This window comes from Schistocerca nitens, chromosome 5 (genome assembly GCF_023898315.1).
Source record: "Schistocerca nitens isolate TAMUIC-IGC-003100 chromosome 5, iqSchNite1.1, whole genome shotgun sequence".
In the NCBI taxonomy this organism is placed as follows: Eukaryota; Metazoa; Arthropoda; class Insecta; order Orthoptera; family Acrididae; genus Schistocerca; species Schistocerca nitens.
The window spans coordinates 861,134,014-861,152,671 of NC_064618.1; the positions used below are offsets into that span (position 1 = coordinate 861,134,014).

At 41.2% G+C, this 18,658-nt stretch overlaps 1 protein-coding gene across 1 annotated transcript in view; it reads right to left on the reverse strand.

Moving 5' to 3' along the window:
- The window catches only part of LOC126259535 (mediator of RNA polymerase II transcription subunit 24), a 158,052-nt gene that overhangs the window by 20,636 nt on the left and 118,758 nt on the right, over positions 1-18,658 (reverse strand). Inside the window, exon 15 of the mRNA XM_049956410.1 lies at positions 13,803-13,953. Coding sequence (XP_049812367.1) covers positions 13,803-13,953 — 151 coding nt within the window. The remainder of the gene's footprint in view (positions 1-13,802; positions 13,954-18,658) is intronic.

Consider the following 18,658-nt stretch of genomic DNA (forward strand, 5'->3'; position numbering starts at 1 on the left):
TTCACTTCCACCGATCCCTTCTTCTGGTCAAGTTGTGGCACAAATTTCTCTTCTCTCCAATTCTATTCAATACCTCCTCATTAGTTATGTGATCTACCCATATAATCTTCAGCATTTTTCTGTAGCACCACATTTCGAAAGCTTCTATTCTCTTCTTGTCTATACTATTTATCGTCCACGTTTCACTTCCATACATGGCTACACGCCATACAAATACTTTCAGATGACTTCCTGACACTTAAATCAATACTTGATGTTAACAAATTTCTCTTCTTCAGAAACGCTTTCCTTGCCATTGCCAGTATACATTTTATATCCTCTCTACTTCGACCATCATCAGTTATTTGGCTCCCCAAATAGCAGAACTCCTTTACTACTTTAAGTGTCTCATTTCCTAATCTAATTCCCTCAGCATCACCTGATTTAATTCGACTACATTCCATTATTCTTGTTTTGCTTTTGTTGATGTTCATCTTATATCCTCCTTTCAAGACCATGTCCATTCTGTTAATCTGCTCTTCCAGGTCCTTTGCTGTCTCTGACAGAATTACAATGTCATCGGCGAACCTCAAAGTTTCTATTCCTTCTCCATGGATTTTAACACCTACTCCGAATTTTCCTCTTTGTTTCCTTTACTGCTTCCTCAATATACAGATTGAATAACATCGGGGACAGGCTACAACCCTGTCTCACTCCCTTCCCAACCACTGCTTCCCTTTCATGCCCCTCGACTCTTGTAACTGCCATCTGGTTTCTGAACAAATTGTAAATAGCCTTTCGCTCCCTGTATTTTACCCCTGCCACCTTCAGAATTTGAAAGAGAGTTTTCCAGTCAACATTGTCAAAAGCTTTCTCTAAGTCTACATATGTTAGAAACGTAGGTTTGCCTTTACTTAATCTATTTTCTAAGATAAGACGTAGGGTCAGTATTACCTCACGTGTTCCAACATTTCTACGGAATCCAAACTGATCTTCCCCGAGGTCAGCTTCTACCAGTTTTTCCATTCGTCTGTAAAGAATTCGTGTTAGTATTTTGCAGCAGTGACTTATTAAACTGATAGTTTGTTAATTTTCACATCTGTCAACACCTGCTTTCTTTGGGATTGGAGTTATTATATTCTTCTTGAATTCTGAGGGTATTTCGCCTGTCTCATACATCTTGCTCACCAGATGGTAGAGTTTTGTCATGACTGGCTCTCCCAAGGCCATCAGTAGTTCTAATGGAATGTTGTCTACTCCTGGGGCCTTGTTCCGACTTAGGTCTTTCAGTGCTCTGTCAAACTCTTCACGCAGTATCATATCTCCCATTTCATCTACATCTACATTCTCTTCCATTTCCATGATATTGTCCTCAAGAACATCGCCCTTGCATAGACCCTCTATATACTCCTTCCACCTTTCTGCTTTCCCTTCTTTGCTTAGAACTGGGTTTCCATCTGAGCTCTTGATATTCATGCAAGTGGTTCTCTTTTCTCCAAAGGTCTCTGTAATTTTCCTGTAGGCAGTATCTATCTTACCCCTAGTGATATATGCATCTACATCCTTACATTTGTCCTCTAGCCATCCCTGCTTAGCATTTTGCACTTCCTGTCGATCTCATTTTTGAAACGTTTGTATTGCTTTTTGCCTGCTTCATTTACTGCATTTTTATATTTTCTCCTTTCATCAATTAAATTCAATATTTCTTCTGTTACCCAAGGATTTCTATTAGCCCTCGTCTTTTTACCTACTTGATCCTCTGCGACCTTCACTATTTTGTCTCTCAAAGCTACCCATTCTTCTTCTAGTGTATTTCTTTCCCCCATTCTTGTCAATCGTTCCCTAATGCTTTCCCTGAAGCTCTCTACAACCTCTGGTTCTTTCAGTTTATCCAGGTTCCATCTCCTAAAATTCCCACCTTTTTGCAGTTTCTTTAGTTTTAATCTACAGTTCATAACCAATAGATTGTGGTCAGAGCCCACATCTGCCCCTGGAAATGTCTTACAATTTAAAATCTGGTTCCTGAATCTCAGTCTTACCATTATATAATCTATCTGATACCTTTTAGTATCTCCAGGCTTCTTCCATGTATACAACCTTCTTTTATGATTCTTGAACCAAGTGTTAGCTATGATTAAGTTATGCTCTGTGCAAAACTCTACCAGGTGGCTTCCTCTTTCATTTCTTAGCCCCAATCCATATTCACCTACTATGTTTCCTTCTCTACCTTTTCCTACTGTCGAATTCCAGTCACCCATGGCTATTAAATTTTTGTCTCCCTTCACTATATGAATAATTTCTTTTATCTCATCATACATCATATTTTCTGCATATAAACATCAAAAAGTTATCAATTTTCAGTTACTGGTATGGCGAAGCCCAGTTTGGAAAGTAAATGTGCGAATGAATGAGTTTGCAAAACAAAGAGTGCAGTTATGCACAAATGCAATGATGTACCAGTGCACTCGAGAGTCACGCTCCAGTTCCACATCAAACTATGGGTGGCTGAATGGTCTCCACTAGATAAGGCTCTGTGTATGGCAGCAGAAGTTCCAGACATGGTATTTAACATCTTAGACCAAAGAAACACTTACGTTAGTCTGCTAGCTAAAGTTGGAATAGTGTAAAATTGAAGATACTATAATGTGGCAGTTTTAGGTGAGGGGTGTTTTGAGCTATGGTTGCACAAGATACCATAGAGATTGGGCCTGAATAACTTCATTTACAATGCTGACAACTTCAGCAAGCAATTGCATGGTAATTGTTACCAAATGCTTTATGCAGTTAACTTGCTCTGGATTGCGCGTAGTGCAATTTTTTTTTATATTTTTTATTTTGAAATGAGTGAAGAGGCTAATCCTCGTCCAAAGCAGGGTTTGAGTACAGCTTTCAGGACAACAGAAGGGATTGGCAATCCATTTGTCAGTTCTGCTTCCGTAGAAATGCAGAAGACGGCTGTAGGCTGGCTGGCCTGCAAGAGTTTGGTTGGTTGGTTGATTCGTGGTAGGAGACCAAACAGCAAGGTCATCAGTCCCAGCAGATTAGGGAAGGAAGTCAGCTGTGCTCTTTCAAAGGAACCATCCCAGCTTCTGCCTGAAGCGATTTAGTGAAATCAGGGAAAACAGGACGGCTGGACGCGGGTTTGAATTGTCATCCTTCTGAATGCGAGTCCAGTGTGCTAACCACTGTGCCACTTAGCTTGGCCCTGTCAGAGGGAGGTGGTGCTTTCTCCCCCCCACACTGAACCTCTTACATCACACGTACAAAGTTCTTGTTTGTTTACGCTCATGGATACCTGCTACATTGTAGTGTCCACACTACAGCAATAACACCAAGAATCTTCCTATGAAGTGTGAAAAAGAGTTATTTCAGTTCTACTTCCACCTTGTTGGGTCTACATGTTGCCAAGTATGGGTTGCATGGCCCATGAAAGGGTTCTACAGTATGCTAATACGTAAAAGATTGAAAATGTGTGTTCCGCAGATTTCGTAAATTTAACACTAGATGGGAAGAGAAAGACAAATACAAGAAACACCCTAAACCAGAGAAATACTTTCTTCATATGTGAGAAGATACTGTTGCTATTTAACAGAAGTGGTCATTACCTGAAAAATAAGATAATATGCATAAGAACGTGTTTGCAAATAAGAAGCACATGAATGCAATGACGTATCGGTGTGCTCAACGCTCTGCTGCTGCACTAATTGTGGGTGGTTGAATGGTCTGTATACACGCAGCACAATTTAATACAGGGCTCAGCCTGGGACCTGGGGTCACAGAACAAAGAAACACACACGTTTTTGTGCTAGCTTAAGTTCAGAAATTGGCAGGTGGTGGGTGGCTGCATGGGTGGTAGTGTCAAATACTGATGAATGATGGGCCTAAACTTCCTCATCTGTGACACTGCTAACCTCTCACTGCACACAACTGCATGATAGACTAACCAGATATTTTGTGTTGTGTGTTGCTCATTGTTTTCTATTCTTATTTCAAAATGATTGAAAAGACTAATCCCGGTACATCCCAGAGTTCAGTTACAACTCTCACAACAGCAGAGGGATCAGCAATCTTAGACACCAGAAATGCAGAACACGGGTGTAAGCTGGATGCCCTGCGAGGAGGAAGCTGGGCTTGTTTTTCTGCACTGCTCTTCTTCCTTCTGCTACTGAAAATTTTAGTTTGTTTACACTCATGGCTGACTGCCAGTTTATGGTGTCCACACTATGCATAATGGTTGCAGCTCAGCTTGTAGACCACATGACTGGTTTCACAGGTAGCCCTACCTGTGATGGGATAGGTGGTGTTCGTGACCGGACTAGAATAGGTGGTTGTGGGAGGATGCGTGGGACAGGTCTTGCATCTAGGTCTATAACAGTGTTATGAGACACGAGGCAAGAGGTTGGGAGCAGGGGTTGTGTCGAGGTGGATGAGGATATTGTGTAGGTTCGGTGGGTGACGGAATACCACTGTGAGAAGGGTGGGAAGGATAGAGCGCAGGACATTTCTGATTTCAGGGCACAACGAGAGGTAGTCAAAAGCATGGCGGAGAATGTAATTCAGTCGCTCCTTTCCTAGGTGGTAGTGAGTTATGGGGGGAATGTTCCTCTGTGGCTGGACGGTGGGACTTTGGGAGGTGGTGGGGGGCTGGAAAGATATGGCACGGGAGATTTGTTTTTGTACAAGGTTGAGAGGATAATTACAGTCTGTGAAGGGTTCAGTGAGGCCCTTGGTATGCGACAACCATGGGTGTCTAGGATGTACGGAAGGGAATTCTTGGTATGAAATGGGCGGTAGCTGTTGAAGTGGAGGTATTGCTGGTGGTTAGTAGGTTTGATATGGATGGTGGTACTGATTTAGCCATCTTTGAGATGGAGGTCAAAATCTAGGAAGGTGGTTTGTCAGGTTGAGTAGGACCAGGTGAAGGTACTGGAGGAATGTGGATAGGGTGTCTTCACCCTCAATTCAGATCACAAAGATGTCATCAATGAATCTGAACCAGGTGAGGGGTTTAGGAATCCGGGTTTTCAGGAAGGATTCCTCTAGATGGCCCATGAATAGGTTGGCATAGTACAGTTCCATGCAGGTGCCCATATCCGTACTCCAGATTTGTTTCTAGATAATGCTTTCAATAGGAGAAGTAATTGTGAGTGTGGATATAGTTGGTCATGACGACTACGAAGGAGGTTGTTGGTTTGTAATATGTCGCGCATTTGGAAAGATAGGGTTCAGTAGCAGTATGACCATAGTCATTAAGAATGTTAGAGTAAAGGGAGGTGGCATCAATAGTGATGAGCAGGGCAACTTGTAGTAAAGGGACGGGAACTTTGGACAGTCGGTGGAGGAAATGGTTGGTATCTTTTATATAGGAAGGTAGGTTCCGGGTAATAGGTTGAAGGTGTTGGTCTACAAGAGCAGAGATACTCTCAGTAGGGGTGCAGTAACTAGCCACAATGAGCATCTGGGGTGGTTAGGTTTATGGACTTTAGGAAGCATGTAGAAGGTAGAAGAGTGGGGAGTGGTATGGATGAGTAGAGAGATGACTCTGGGGAGAGGTTCTGGGATGGGCCAAAGGATTTGAGTAGCAACTGGAGGTCCTGCTGCATTTCTGGAATGGGATCACTGTGGCAAGGTTTGTAGGTGGAAGTATCTGACAGCTGGTGGAGTCCTTCTGTCAGGTAATCCTTGAGGTTCAAAACAACAGTGGTGGAGCCTTTGTCTGCAGGTAGGATTATAAGGTTGGGATCAGTTTCTAGATGGTGGACTGCAGTTCTTTCTGCAGATGTAAGGTTAGTTTGCATGTTGAGGGATTTGGGGAATGATGATGAGGCAAGGTTTGAGGTTAAGAAATTCTGGAAAGTTAACGGGGGTGGTTTGGAGGAACTGGGGGCAGATTACGGTTGGATAGAGGAGTGAACTGAGTTAGGCAAGGTTCAATATTGGTCTTTGGTTGAGTCTGATTGGTCGGGTTGGTGGCGAAAAAGTGTTTCCACTGTAGGTAGCGGGAGAAGGAGGAAGATATTTAACTAGTCCTGCGTGACTGAATTTGGGAGTGGGGAAAAAGGTGAGGCCTTTGGAAAGGACTGATGTTTCTGTGGGGTTAAGACTTCTGGAGGAAAGGTTCATGACTATGCTATGTGTCTGTTTAGGTTCTGGATTATGTGTGGTGGTGGGAGGGAATTTTGGAGGATGGGGTAAGTGGAGTAGGTCTGCGAGACAGGGTTTGTCAGCTATGAGGGGACATGGGGGAGGGTTGGAGGATGTTGTAGAGGTGGTGGACAGTGGTACTCCAAGGCGGAAGTAGGAAGTGAGCAGGATGGAGAGCTTTTTGAGGTGGTGTTGTGCATGTTGCTCAAGTTCCTGCAGGGCAAGAGTTTCACTGTGTGTTATGAGTTCCACAAATTTGGGATTGCATAGCAGGAGAATTTTGTGGATGGAGATAAGGTACTGCAAGGAGGTTTGGGCTTGGTTGATATGATTTTGCAGAACTATGTTGGTGAGGGCTAAGGACTGGCAAAATCTGAACAGGTGGATGTCATTGTGGAAGGAGAGGTGGTAGCCAGAGAAAGATAATTTGATGGTAAGGCCATTTGGGGGGGTTCCATGAGCCAAGCAATAACGCAGGAACAGTATGTGGGACTGGGATCTTAATAGGGATGAGGAATCTTTCCTGTACTGACACACGTGGAAGAAGCAATGATCCATGGTGGTGGAAAAAATGCGAAAAATTACATAAATAACATATAATTTAACATCCGAAAAATTTCACAACAATACACAAAATTTTTCTGTGACAATTCACAAAAAGAATGAAATGGATGCAAAATGGGAAAACAAAATGAAATCTGAGGGAGTCCACGATAGTGAAAGGTGAAAACTCATTAAAATAGGCAAGAAGTCACAAGGATCAAAGTAAAGAATAAATAATAAAAAAATTATATATTTCTGTGGGAGCAGGTCTGTGCCCCCACTGAGAGAATCTCTGCTCTCGTAGACCAAAACCTTCAACCTATTGCCCAGAAGATACCCCCCCTCTATAATAGATACCAACCATTTCCTCCACTAACTCTCTGAAGTTCCTGTCCCTTTAGCACATGGTGCCCTGTTCGTCACTATTAATGCCACCTCCCTTTACACTAATGTTCCTAATGCACATGGCCTTACAGCTATTGAACACTATCTTTTTCAACATCTGACGGATTCCAAACCAACAACCTCCTTCCTAGTCATCATGACCAACTATATCCTCACCCACAATTACTTCTCCTTTGAAGGCACTACCTACAAACGAATCCAGAGTATGGCTATGGGCACCCGCATGGCACCATCCTCTGCCAACCTATTCATGGAACATCTAGAGCAATCCTTCCTAAAACCTAGAATCCTAAAACCCTTACCTGGTTCAGATTCAATGATGACATCTTTGTGATCTGGATCAAGAGTGAGGACACCCTATCCACATTCCTCCAGAACCTCAACAACTTCTCCCCCATTTGCTTCACCTGGTCCTACTCAGCCTGACAAGCCATCTTCCTAGATGTTGAACTCCACCTCAAAGTTGGCTACATCAGTACCTCCGTCCATATCAAACCTACTAACCACCAGCAATACCTCCACTTCGGCAGCTGTGACACATTCCATACCAAGAAGTCCCTTTCATACAGTCTAGCCACCTGTGTTCATCGCATCTGCAGTAACGAGCAGTCCCTCTTAAAAAAATATACTGAGGGTCTCACTGAAGCCTTCACAGACTGTAATTATCCTCCCAACCTTGAACAAAAACAAATCTCCCGTGCCTTATCTTTCCATTCCCCCACCAACTCCCAAAGTCCCACAGTCCAGCCACAGAGGCGCATTCCCCATGTAACTCAGTACCACCCAGGACTGGAGCAACTGAATTACATTCTCCGCCAGGGTACTGACTACCTCTTGTCGTGCCCTGAAATGAGAAATGTCCTGCCCTCTATCCTTCCCACCCCACCTGTCCCATACATCCACCCACCACCATCTACTCTAGTCCGATCACGAACATCACCTATCCCATTAAAGGCAGGGCTACCTGTAAAACCAGTCATGTGGTCTACAAGCTGAGCTGCAACCACTGTGCTGCATTCTATGAGGGCATGACAACCAACAACCTGTCTGCCACTGACAAACTGTGACCAAGAAACAAATGGACCACCCTGTTGCTGAACACTCTGCCAAACATGAGATCTTTTATTTCAATGACTGGTTCACAGCCTGTGCTATGTGGATCCTTCCCACCAACACCAGCTATTCTGAATTGTGTAGGTGGGAACTTTCCCTGCAATACATCTACCTTCCCGTAACCCTCCTGGCCTCAACCTTCATTAGTCACTGTCCTCACCCATCCAGCCCCTTCCCTGTTCCCATTCCAGCAGTACACAGACAGCATTCCACCATCAAACCCAGTCTTTTTACTTCTCTCCTTTTCCTGTACTTCCTCCTCACCTCCCCACCTCTACTCTGCCCTCCATCTAACCTGCAGCACTTCACTGTCTGCCACCCTCACCATACTATTCCTCCCCCTCCCTGCCCCAGCTTCCTCCTTACTCCTACCCAGCCTCCATTCCCATCATGCACTGGTGCTGCTGCTCGCAGTGTGGTTTCAGTTGCCTAAGACTGCAGTCACGTGTGTGAGTTGCGTTTGCGTGTGTGCATGTCTGTCTGTCTGTCATCTATTGCTGACAAAGGCCTTAATGGCCGAAAGCTTTAGTTGTGACAGTCTTTTTGTTGTGCCTATCTGCGACTCAGCATCTCCGCTATATGGTGTGTAACAACTTTCCTTTTCATAATATTGTCACTTTCCATCCTGGATTTTTCACTGTTTGATTTTATTGTACAGACAATTTCAAGAAGTAAGGCTTCATTTTCAGGCACATTGCTTGGCAAGCTTTTAAATTAAACACACACACACACACACACACACACACACACACACACACACACACACGAATATTACCAATAATGGATGCTACATTTTAACATCCCTTGGCAATAACATTATTAATGAATACCAAGCCGTATAAAATGTTTATTTCACATAATATTTTTGGTATTTACTTTTTAAAATAAATACTTCACTTGATGTTATGATTGCCATAAAACAGGACAACAGACATAGAAAATAGGAATAATCACAGAGATGGCACAATTTCACTGTTTTGCGGAATATACCTCGCACAGGTAAAACTGTGTACTGGAGCAGGAAGTGAAAAATCATAAATGCTATTTAGTGGCAGTGCTTTACCTGGTGTATCCATAGTGAGAAAAAGCTTCAACTACTCAATAATTCCTTCTTGTACCTTACCAACTGCACAAAGCCCATTCCTGGATGCCGTGGGATTAAAAGGTCCACAGAAACAATACAGTGAATCATTAGATGTGAACACAGCCTCAGGGACATTATTAGGATCATGGTTTTACTCTCTTGCGGTGTATACACTTTAAACACTTCTGAATCTTTAAAACTGTGTCCCTTTAAAATTTACCAACCCATTCTGAACACACCACCATAGGTCATCACTACGTACTACCAACAACATCAATTCCTTCATGGCTATGGAATAAATTTTGTGCCATCAAACCACAAATAAAAACTGACAAACTTGAAAATTAATCAGTTTTTAGTACTTTATGTGTGTTCTATTACTTATTTTCTTTTTCTCTGCTATGGATCTAAGCAAAGAAGGGAAAGCAGAAAGGTGGAAGGAGTATATAGAGGGTCTATACAGGGGCGATGTTCTTGAGGACAATATCATGGAAATGGAAGAGGATGTAGATGAAGATGAAATGAGAGATATGATACTGCGTGAAGAGTTTGACAGAGCACTGAAAGGTCTAAGTCGAAAGAAGGTCCCGGGAGTAGGCAACATTCCATTAGAACTACTGACAGCCTTGGGAGAGCCAGTCCTGACAAAACTCTACCATCTGGTGAGCAAAATGTATGAGACAGGCGAAATACCCTCAGACTTCAAGAAGAATATAATAATTCCAATCCCAAAGAAAGCTAATTCCAATCGCAAAGAAAGCAGGTGTTGACAGATGTGAAAATTACCGAACTATCATTTTAATAAGTCACAGCTGCAAAATACTAACACGAATTCTTTACAGACGAATGGAAAAACTGGTAGAAGCTGACCTCGGGGAAGATCAGTTTGGATTCTGTAGAAATGTTGGAACATGTGAGGCAATACTGACCCTACGACTTATCTTAGAAGAAAGATTAAGGAAAGGCAAACCTACATTCCTAGCATTTGTAGACTTAGAGAAAGCTTTTGACAATGTTGACTGGAATACTCTCTTTCAAATTCTGAAGTGGGCAAGGGTAAAATACAGGGAGCGAAAGGCTATTTACAATTTGTACAGAAACCAAATGGCAGTTATAAGTCGAGGGACATGAAAGGGAAGCAGTGGTTGGGAAGGGAGTAAGACAGGGTTGTAGCCTCTCCCCGATGCTATTCAATCTGTATATTGAGCAAGCAGTAAAGGAAACAAAAGAAAAGTTCGGAGTAGGTATTAAAATCCATGGAGAAGAAATAAAAACTTTGAGGTTCGCCGATGACATTGTAATTCTGTCAGAGACAGCAAAGGAGTTGGAAGAGCAGCTGAACGGAATGGACAGTGTCTTGAAAGGAGGATATAAGATGAACATCAACAAAAGCAAAACAAGAATAATGGAATGTAGTCGAATTAAGTCGGGTGATGCTGAGGGAATTAAATTAGGAAATGAGACACTTAAAGTAGTAAAGGAGTTTTGCTATTTAGGGAGTAAAATAACTGATGATGGTCGAAGTGGAGAGGATATAAAATGTAGACTGGCAATGGCAAGGAAATCGTTTCTGAAGAAGAGAAATTTGTTAACGTCGAGTATAGATTTAAGTGTCAGGAAGCCGTTTCTGAAAGTATTTGTATGGAGTGTAGCCATGTATGGAAGTGAAACATGGATGATAACTAGTTTGGACAAGAAGAGAATAGAAGCTTTCGAAATGTGGTGCTAATGAAGAAGAATGCTGAAGATTAGATGGGTAGATCACATAACTAATGAGGAGGTATTGAATAGAATTGGGGAGAAGAGGAGTTTGTGGCACAACTTGACCAGAAGAAGGGATCGGTTGGTAGGACATGTTTTGAGGCATCAAGGGATCACCAATTTAGTACTGGAGGGCAGTGTGGAGGGTAAAAATCGTAGAGGGAGACCAAGAGATGAGTACACTAAGCAGATTCAGAAGGATGTAGGCTGCAGTAGGCACTGGGAGACGAAGAAGCTTGCACAGGATAGAGTAGCATGGAGAGCAGCATCAAACAAGCATCAGGACGGAAGATCACAACAACAACAACATGGATTCTGTGTTTTGTCTTCGCCCACTGTAAATAAAATCTACTCTGTTGACCATTGTGAAGTGCGTGGCAGATGATATTTCCCATTGTACCAGTTATTGGGGCTTCTTCCCGTACCACTTATTTACAGAGTGTGGCAAGGATAACTGGATAGAGGCCTCTAAGCATACAGTTATTAATCCAATCTTCTCCTCAAAATCCCTATGGCAATGATACATAGGAGGTTGTTGTATATTGCTAGAGTCATCGTTTGAAGCTAGTTCTTGAAACTTTCTCAGGATAATTTTCATCTCAATTCTAGTGTCCACTTGTAACATTTCTTCAGTACCACCGTGAAACTCTCCCACAGGTCACACAAACCTGTGACCATTTATGCTGTCCTGTTCAATATCTCCTGAAAGACCCATATGATTGTACTTTTGACGATAAGCATAGAAGTGGTACTGGTTCAAATGGTTTTCAGACGTTGAGAATAAGGAGTAGCTGTTGTTGTTCTTGTTGTGGTCTTCAGTCCTGAGACTGGTTTGATGCAGCTCTCCATGCTACTCTATCCTGTGCAAGCTTCTTCATCTCCCAGTACCTACTGCAACCTACATGCTTCTGAATCTGCTTAGTGTATTCATCTCTTGGTCTCCCTCTATGATTTTTACCCTCCACGCAGCCCTCCAATGCTAAATTTGTGATCCCTTGATGCCTCAGAACATGCCCTACCAACCGGTCCCTTCTTCTTGTCAAGTTGTGCCACAAACTCCTCTTCTCCCCACTCCTATTCAATACCTCCTCATTAGTTACGTGATCTACCCACCTTATCTTCAGCATTCTTCTGTAGCACCACATTTCGAAAGCTTCTATTCTCTTCTTGTCCACACTAGTTATCGTCCATGTTTCACTTCCATACATGGCTACACTCCATACAAATACTTTCAGAAACGACTTCCTGACACTTAAATCTATACTCGATGTTAACAAATTTCTCTTCTTCAGAAACGATTTCCTTGCCATTGCCAGTCTACATTTTATATCCTCTCTACTTCGACCATCATCAGTTATTTTACTCCCTAAATAGCAAAACTCCTTTACTACTTTAAGTGTCTCATTTCCTAATTTAATTCCCTCAGCATCACCCGATTTAATTTGACTACATTCCATTATCCTCGTTTTGCTTTTGTTGATGTTCATCTTATATCCTCCTTTCAAGACACTGTCCATTCTGTTCAGCTGCTCTTCCAAGTCTTTTGCTGTCTCTGACAGAATTACAATGTCATCGGCGAACCTCAAAGTTTTTACTTCTTCTCCATGAATTTTAATGCCTACTCCGAATTTTTCTTTTATTTCCTTTACTGCTTGCTCAATATACAGATTGAATAACATCGGGGAAAGGCTACAACCCTGTCTCACTCCTTTCCCAACCATTGCTTCCATTTCATGCCCCTCGACTCTTACAACTGCCATCTGGTTTCTGTACAAATTGTAAATAGCCTTTCGCTCCCTGTATTTTACCCCTGCCACCTTCAGAATTTGAAAGAGAGTATTCCAGTTAACATTGTCAAAAGTTTTCTCTAAGTCTACAAATGCTAGAAACATAGGTTTGCCTTTTCTTAATCTTTCTTCTAAGATAAGTCGTAAGGTTAGTATTGCCTCACGTGTTCCAACATTTCTACGGAATCCAAACTGATCTTCCCCGAGGTCCGCTTCTACCAGTTTTTCCATTCGTCTGTAAAGAATTCACGTTAGTATTTTGCAGCTGTGACTGTAGCTGTTATGCTAAATATATGATGAAAAAATTAATAATTTTGCCCTCTGATGACCCTTAAAAAATTGTCCTGTATTGCAATTTATATCAACAATTCAATACAATACACAAACATGTAGTTAATTAGTTAGTGTCACAGTCGATGGAACATTTTGCATGATAGATCATAATGATGTGGAATGAGTCATTTTACATTCACATCGCAAATTAATTTGTACATATGGTTCCACTCTGAACATTTCTACGTCTTTCTTTTCTTTTTTTCCAAAAAGAAAAAAAGATATACAGATGTTGAGTTAGTAAATCCTACCCACCATCTTTTACTCATTACTGTAATAGAAATTCTACAGAACAGAAGCAGCTGTCATGGAGAAACTTTCTCAGTTTGTTTTCAATTTTTGCTTTGCTGTGTATCAGACATTTTATATCACTGTGTAAGTGATCAGAAATTTATGTGGCAGCACTATGCATCCCTTTTTGTGCTAAAGACAACTTTAAGTAGAGTAATGAATGTCATTTTTCCCTCAGGTATTGTAGTTATATACATCATTATTCCTTTTGAACTGTAGTAGATTATTCACAATAAACTTCATGGGGGAATAAATATGCAATGAAACAGTAGTCAGAATGCCCAATTCCTTGAACAGATGTCTAAAAGGTGATTGTGGGTTTCCATTATGCACTATTAATGAAGGATGTACTGCTTGCATACCTTAACAAGGTTGTCAACAAACCAGTATGAGCCACCAGTCGCTAACAAGCTTTCAAGAGAACGTGTCTGCTCAATGTTGATCCAACCCCTTTGGTGTATTCCAGACCACACACTTGAAAGCTGTTCACTGATAGGTTCGCGGCATATTATGCTGAAACAAAGTTTTATTTTCTTATTTATTAAAATCTATAATTACAATTCATTGGCGCATTCATTTCACAAACCCATAACATGCTATTATTCTAATGCTGCAATATGAAACCTCTTTATGTAAACAGTCTATATAAATCAAGTCTTAATACCACTGTAATTAAATGACAGATAATGTAAGTAAAAACAAGAGCCATCAACATTAACATTGAAGACAAGAGCTTAAAATCTCTATTGGTCCATCATGGACAGGGGACATCAGCTGGTTAAGTAATTATCAATGTCAATGAAATTCACGACACCCCTGTAACTGAAGATGTTATTTTATTTTATTTTGAAGGCTACCAGTTTCAGCATTTCACTATATCATCTTCAGGCTTCATATGCATCTCTCCAAATAAACGAAAATGTCACATAGAGCCATAAATCTCTGGATGTCGTGAATTCAGTTGTTACACTAGTGCTTCATTTGAAGACTTTCTATCAAGTTTTTGAACGAAGCACTACCGCAACAATTGAATTCATGACATTCAGAGATTTATGGCTCTATATGACATTTTCGTTTATTTGGAGAGTTGCATATGGGGCCTGAAGATAGCACAGTGAAATGCTGAAACTGATAGCCTTCAAAATAAAATAAAATATCATCTTCAGTTACATGGCTGTTGGTGAATTTCATGATATTGACAAAGAGCTTTAAACTGTGTCACTCCACTCAGGAGAAACTGAAGTAGTGACACCCCTTTTCAACTTGATGACCTAGTCTCCATAAGAGATGCTATATGTTGGGAAACCAAGCAGAAGCATGAATTCTCAACCACTACCCACAACATATGAAGATTGGTTGGGGGTGGGTCCCAGGCATGCATATTTACTTCAGGTCCACTACAGATATGCTCAAACAGAATTGAACTCGGGTGACCTGTGAGACCACAAAAGGGCTTTCATGTATATGAAATAGTCTTGAAATAATTTTGACACCATCTTTAAAGGACAGAATGATATATTATCGTAATGAGAGCACAGATTGGTGTAGGGACAAAATGGATGCAGGCTGATCCTTGCTTTGAGCATCCAATTCTATTGTTACCATGCTCACACTGATCACCATGGTCTGTGATGGTGAATGGTACACAAGTGTGGCTTTACCTTCTGTACCACTTAGTGAGGTGGTGGTTTTAGATGATGGGGCTGCTCACTAGTTGTTGCCAAGCAATAAGTGGCAAGTGATTTAATGAAACGTGGCCTGCCTATCTTCAGTTACAGACTGCGGTAAATCAATGGACACTCCTGCATTCAATACAATGCCACCGACGGGGACTGGCACTTGTGGCAGCAGTTTTCCCTGAATTAAGTTCTTGTGGTGTACCCTTAGTACACTGGCACATGAAAAGCTCTGTGAATGGACAACACAGATGATGGGAGTGTCATGAGAGTCAGGTAATCATGATATGACCACGATCAAATATGATATGTATTTTGTGTGTTTGGCGCTCGACTGTCATGCAGATGGCCAGTGTAAGTCCTGACAACATCCTAATCATGTGATACACCAAACTATTTCATTTTCCAATACAGTACCTAACTGTTATTCAGTTGCTCTTGAGTGTAAATGTCACACAGAGCACAGGTTTCTGTAGGGAAGAAATGCATACATTTAACAAAATGAAACCTGCTCTGACTGCTAAAAATATACGCAGGATAAACTGAAAGAATATCAAATTGTATCTTTCTCAGCAAAGAATGTGGATTTAGTGATTACATGTTTTTAAAAAATTATTTCTTTATTATTCAATGTCAATCCATAATAAGCATTTTACCAATACAATATTCTACGCCTACATCTACATGTACATACATACTCTGCAAGCCACCATACAGTGTGTTGTGGAGGGTACCATTACTACCTGCTTCCTTTCCTGTTCCACCCACTCACTGAATGAGAGAAAAACGACTGTCTATGTACCTCCATATGTGCCCTAATTTCTCAGAACTCACCGTCATGATTCTTACATGAAGTGTATGTTAGTGGCATTAGGATCATTGTGCATTCAGCTTCAAATGCCAGTTCTTTAAATTGTCTCAATCTGTTCCTAAAAAAGAATGCCATCTTCCCTCCAGGGATTCCTATTGGAGTTCCCGAGGCATCTCTGAAACACCTGCATGTTTGAACCTACTAGTAACAAATCTCTGAATGACTTCAATGTCTTTCTTTAATCTGACCTGGTGCATATCCCAAACACTCGAGCAATACTCAAGAATAGGTCGGACTAGTGTCTTATATGCTGTTCCATTTACAGATAAACCACACTTTCCTAAAATTTTCCCAATAAATCAAAGTCAACCATTTGGCTTTCTTATCACAACCCTCAAATGCTCGTTCCATTTCATGTCGCTTTGCAACATTACGCCCAGACATTTAAACAATGTGACTGCATCAAGCAGGACACTATTAATGCTGTAACTGAACATTATGGATTTGTTTTCCCCTCTCATCCGCATTAACTTACATTTTTCTACATTTACAGCCAACTGCCATTCATCACACCAACTAGAAATTTTGTCTAAGTCATATTATATCGTGCTATAGTCACTCATCTTCAACACCTTCCTGTACACTCCAGCATCATCAGCAAACAACTCAGATTGCTGCCCGCCCTTTCCCCCAGGTCATTTATGTATATAGAAAATAATAGCAATCCTATCACACTTCCCTGGGGCACTCTTGATGATACCCTCGTCTCTGATGAACACTGACCATCAAGGGCAAAATACTGGGTCCTATTTCTTAAGAAGTCTTCGAGCCGAAATTATTCCGTATGCCTGTGCCTTCATGAACAGTCTGCAGCGGCGTACTATGTCAAAGGCTTTGCAGAAATATAAAAATATGGAAGCTGCCTGTCGCCCTTCATATACAGTTCACAGTATATCTTGTGAGAAAAGGATAAAATAAGTTTCAAACAAGCAATGCTTTCTAAAACCATGCTGGTTCATGGACCTAAGCTCTTCAGTCTGTAGGAAATTTATTATATTCGAACTCAGAATATGTTCTAAAATTCTGCAGCAAACCAATATTAAGGATACTGTTCTATGATTTTGAGTGTGTGATTTTTACCTTCCTTATACACGGGAGTCAACTGTGTTTCTGGTTGTTTGGGAATCTGTGCAGAGAGAGATATTCACGGTAAATGCGAGCTGAATAAGGGGCCAACACTGTAGAGTACTCTTTGCGAAACTGAACTGAGATTCCACCTGGACCTGGCGACTTATTTGTTTTCATCTCTTTCAGTTGTTATGCAGTGGTGGTGGTGGTGGTGGTGGTTAGTGTTTAACGTCCCGTCGACAATGAGGTCATTAGAGACGGAGCGCAAGCTCGGGTTAGGGAAGGATTGGGAAGGAAATCGGCCGTGCCCTTTCAAAGGAACCATCCCGGCATTTGCCTGAAACGATTTAGGGAAAAGTTGTTATGCATTTGGGACTCTGTGCAACAGTCAAACAATGGTATGTTTGCATGATTCTCCTGCATGAATGATTTCTTAAACACGGAATTTAAAACTTCAGTTTTCATTTTGCTGTTTTCAGCTGTCACAACAGTCTGTTCAATGAGTGACTTGATGGAAGCCTTAGACCCACTTAATGATTTCACTTGGTATCAGAATTTTCTTGGATTCTAGGTCAGATCTTTTGCTAAGGTATGATAATTGTGTTGGCTGTACACTTTGCGCGCACACATGTCTGAAGCACGATTTACAATCTGTTTAAACTTTGCTCACAATTCTTGTATGTCTAGCACACTGGAACTAAATGATTCCAACTCGTTGTCTAAGTGACATGTTAACAACTGCTTATCTGCTCTTTCTTGCAGAAACACTCTCTTTGCCTTTTTTTAGTGATTTTTAACTTTTGTAAGAATAGTTGCTATGACGATATAATGATCACTAATCCAATGCCAAGTCCGGCCTGTTTGTAGCTACAAGGCCTAAGATATTTCCATTGAGTATAGGCTGCCAAACTAGATAGTTTTTGGGAAACATGTTCTAAAGTACTTTGCAAGACTGTCTGCACACCCTGCAATGAATCTATACATATCAGTCTGTACTCGGTAGGTGAAAGTTGCCTCCAACTAGTATTCCTTCCACGATCTCCATCTTTACGCGCTACTGATCATAACCTTTCTTTGAATAACGCTAGAACTGTCACAGTGGAATCAGGTGGCCAGTTAAAACATTCAACAATGAACATGGTTCCATGTAGACCAGTTGTATGTGACCAGATAACTTGACTGTCACACTCAATGTCAACCTCAATAAAGACAGTATTTTTCTCAACTGCAATGAACACTCTCCCTCCTATGGCATCTAATCTGTCTTTCCGATACATGTTCCATGACTCACTAAATATCTCAGGGCATTCTACTTCACATTTTAACCAGCTCTTGGTCCCAAGAATAATCTGAGTGTGAGAACTCTCCTGGAGGGCAGTAACTTTGGGAACTTTGTTACGAATACTTAGACAATTTACTTAAAAAATTTTGACAGTTAAAGTGACTCTATTCTAAAAGGGGTCTGATGTCCCTATAAGTATACTGACTGATGAGTGTCCACTACAGTATCTCAAATTACCACCTATTCTTAAAACCCTCATGTGTACACCACAAGTACTCTGCCAACAGAGTACCTGTTTTCTTTGTGTAGTGTACCCCTGAC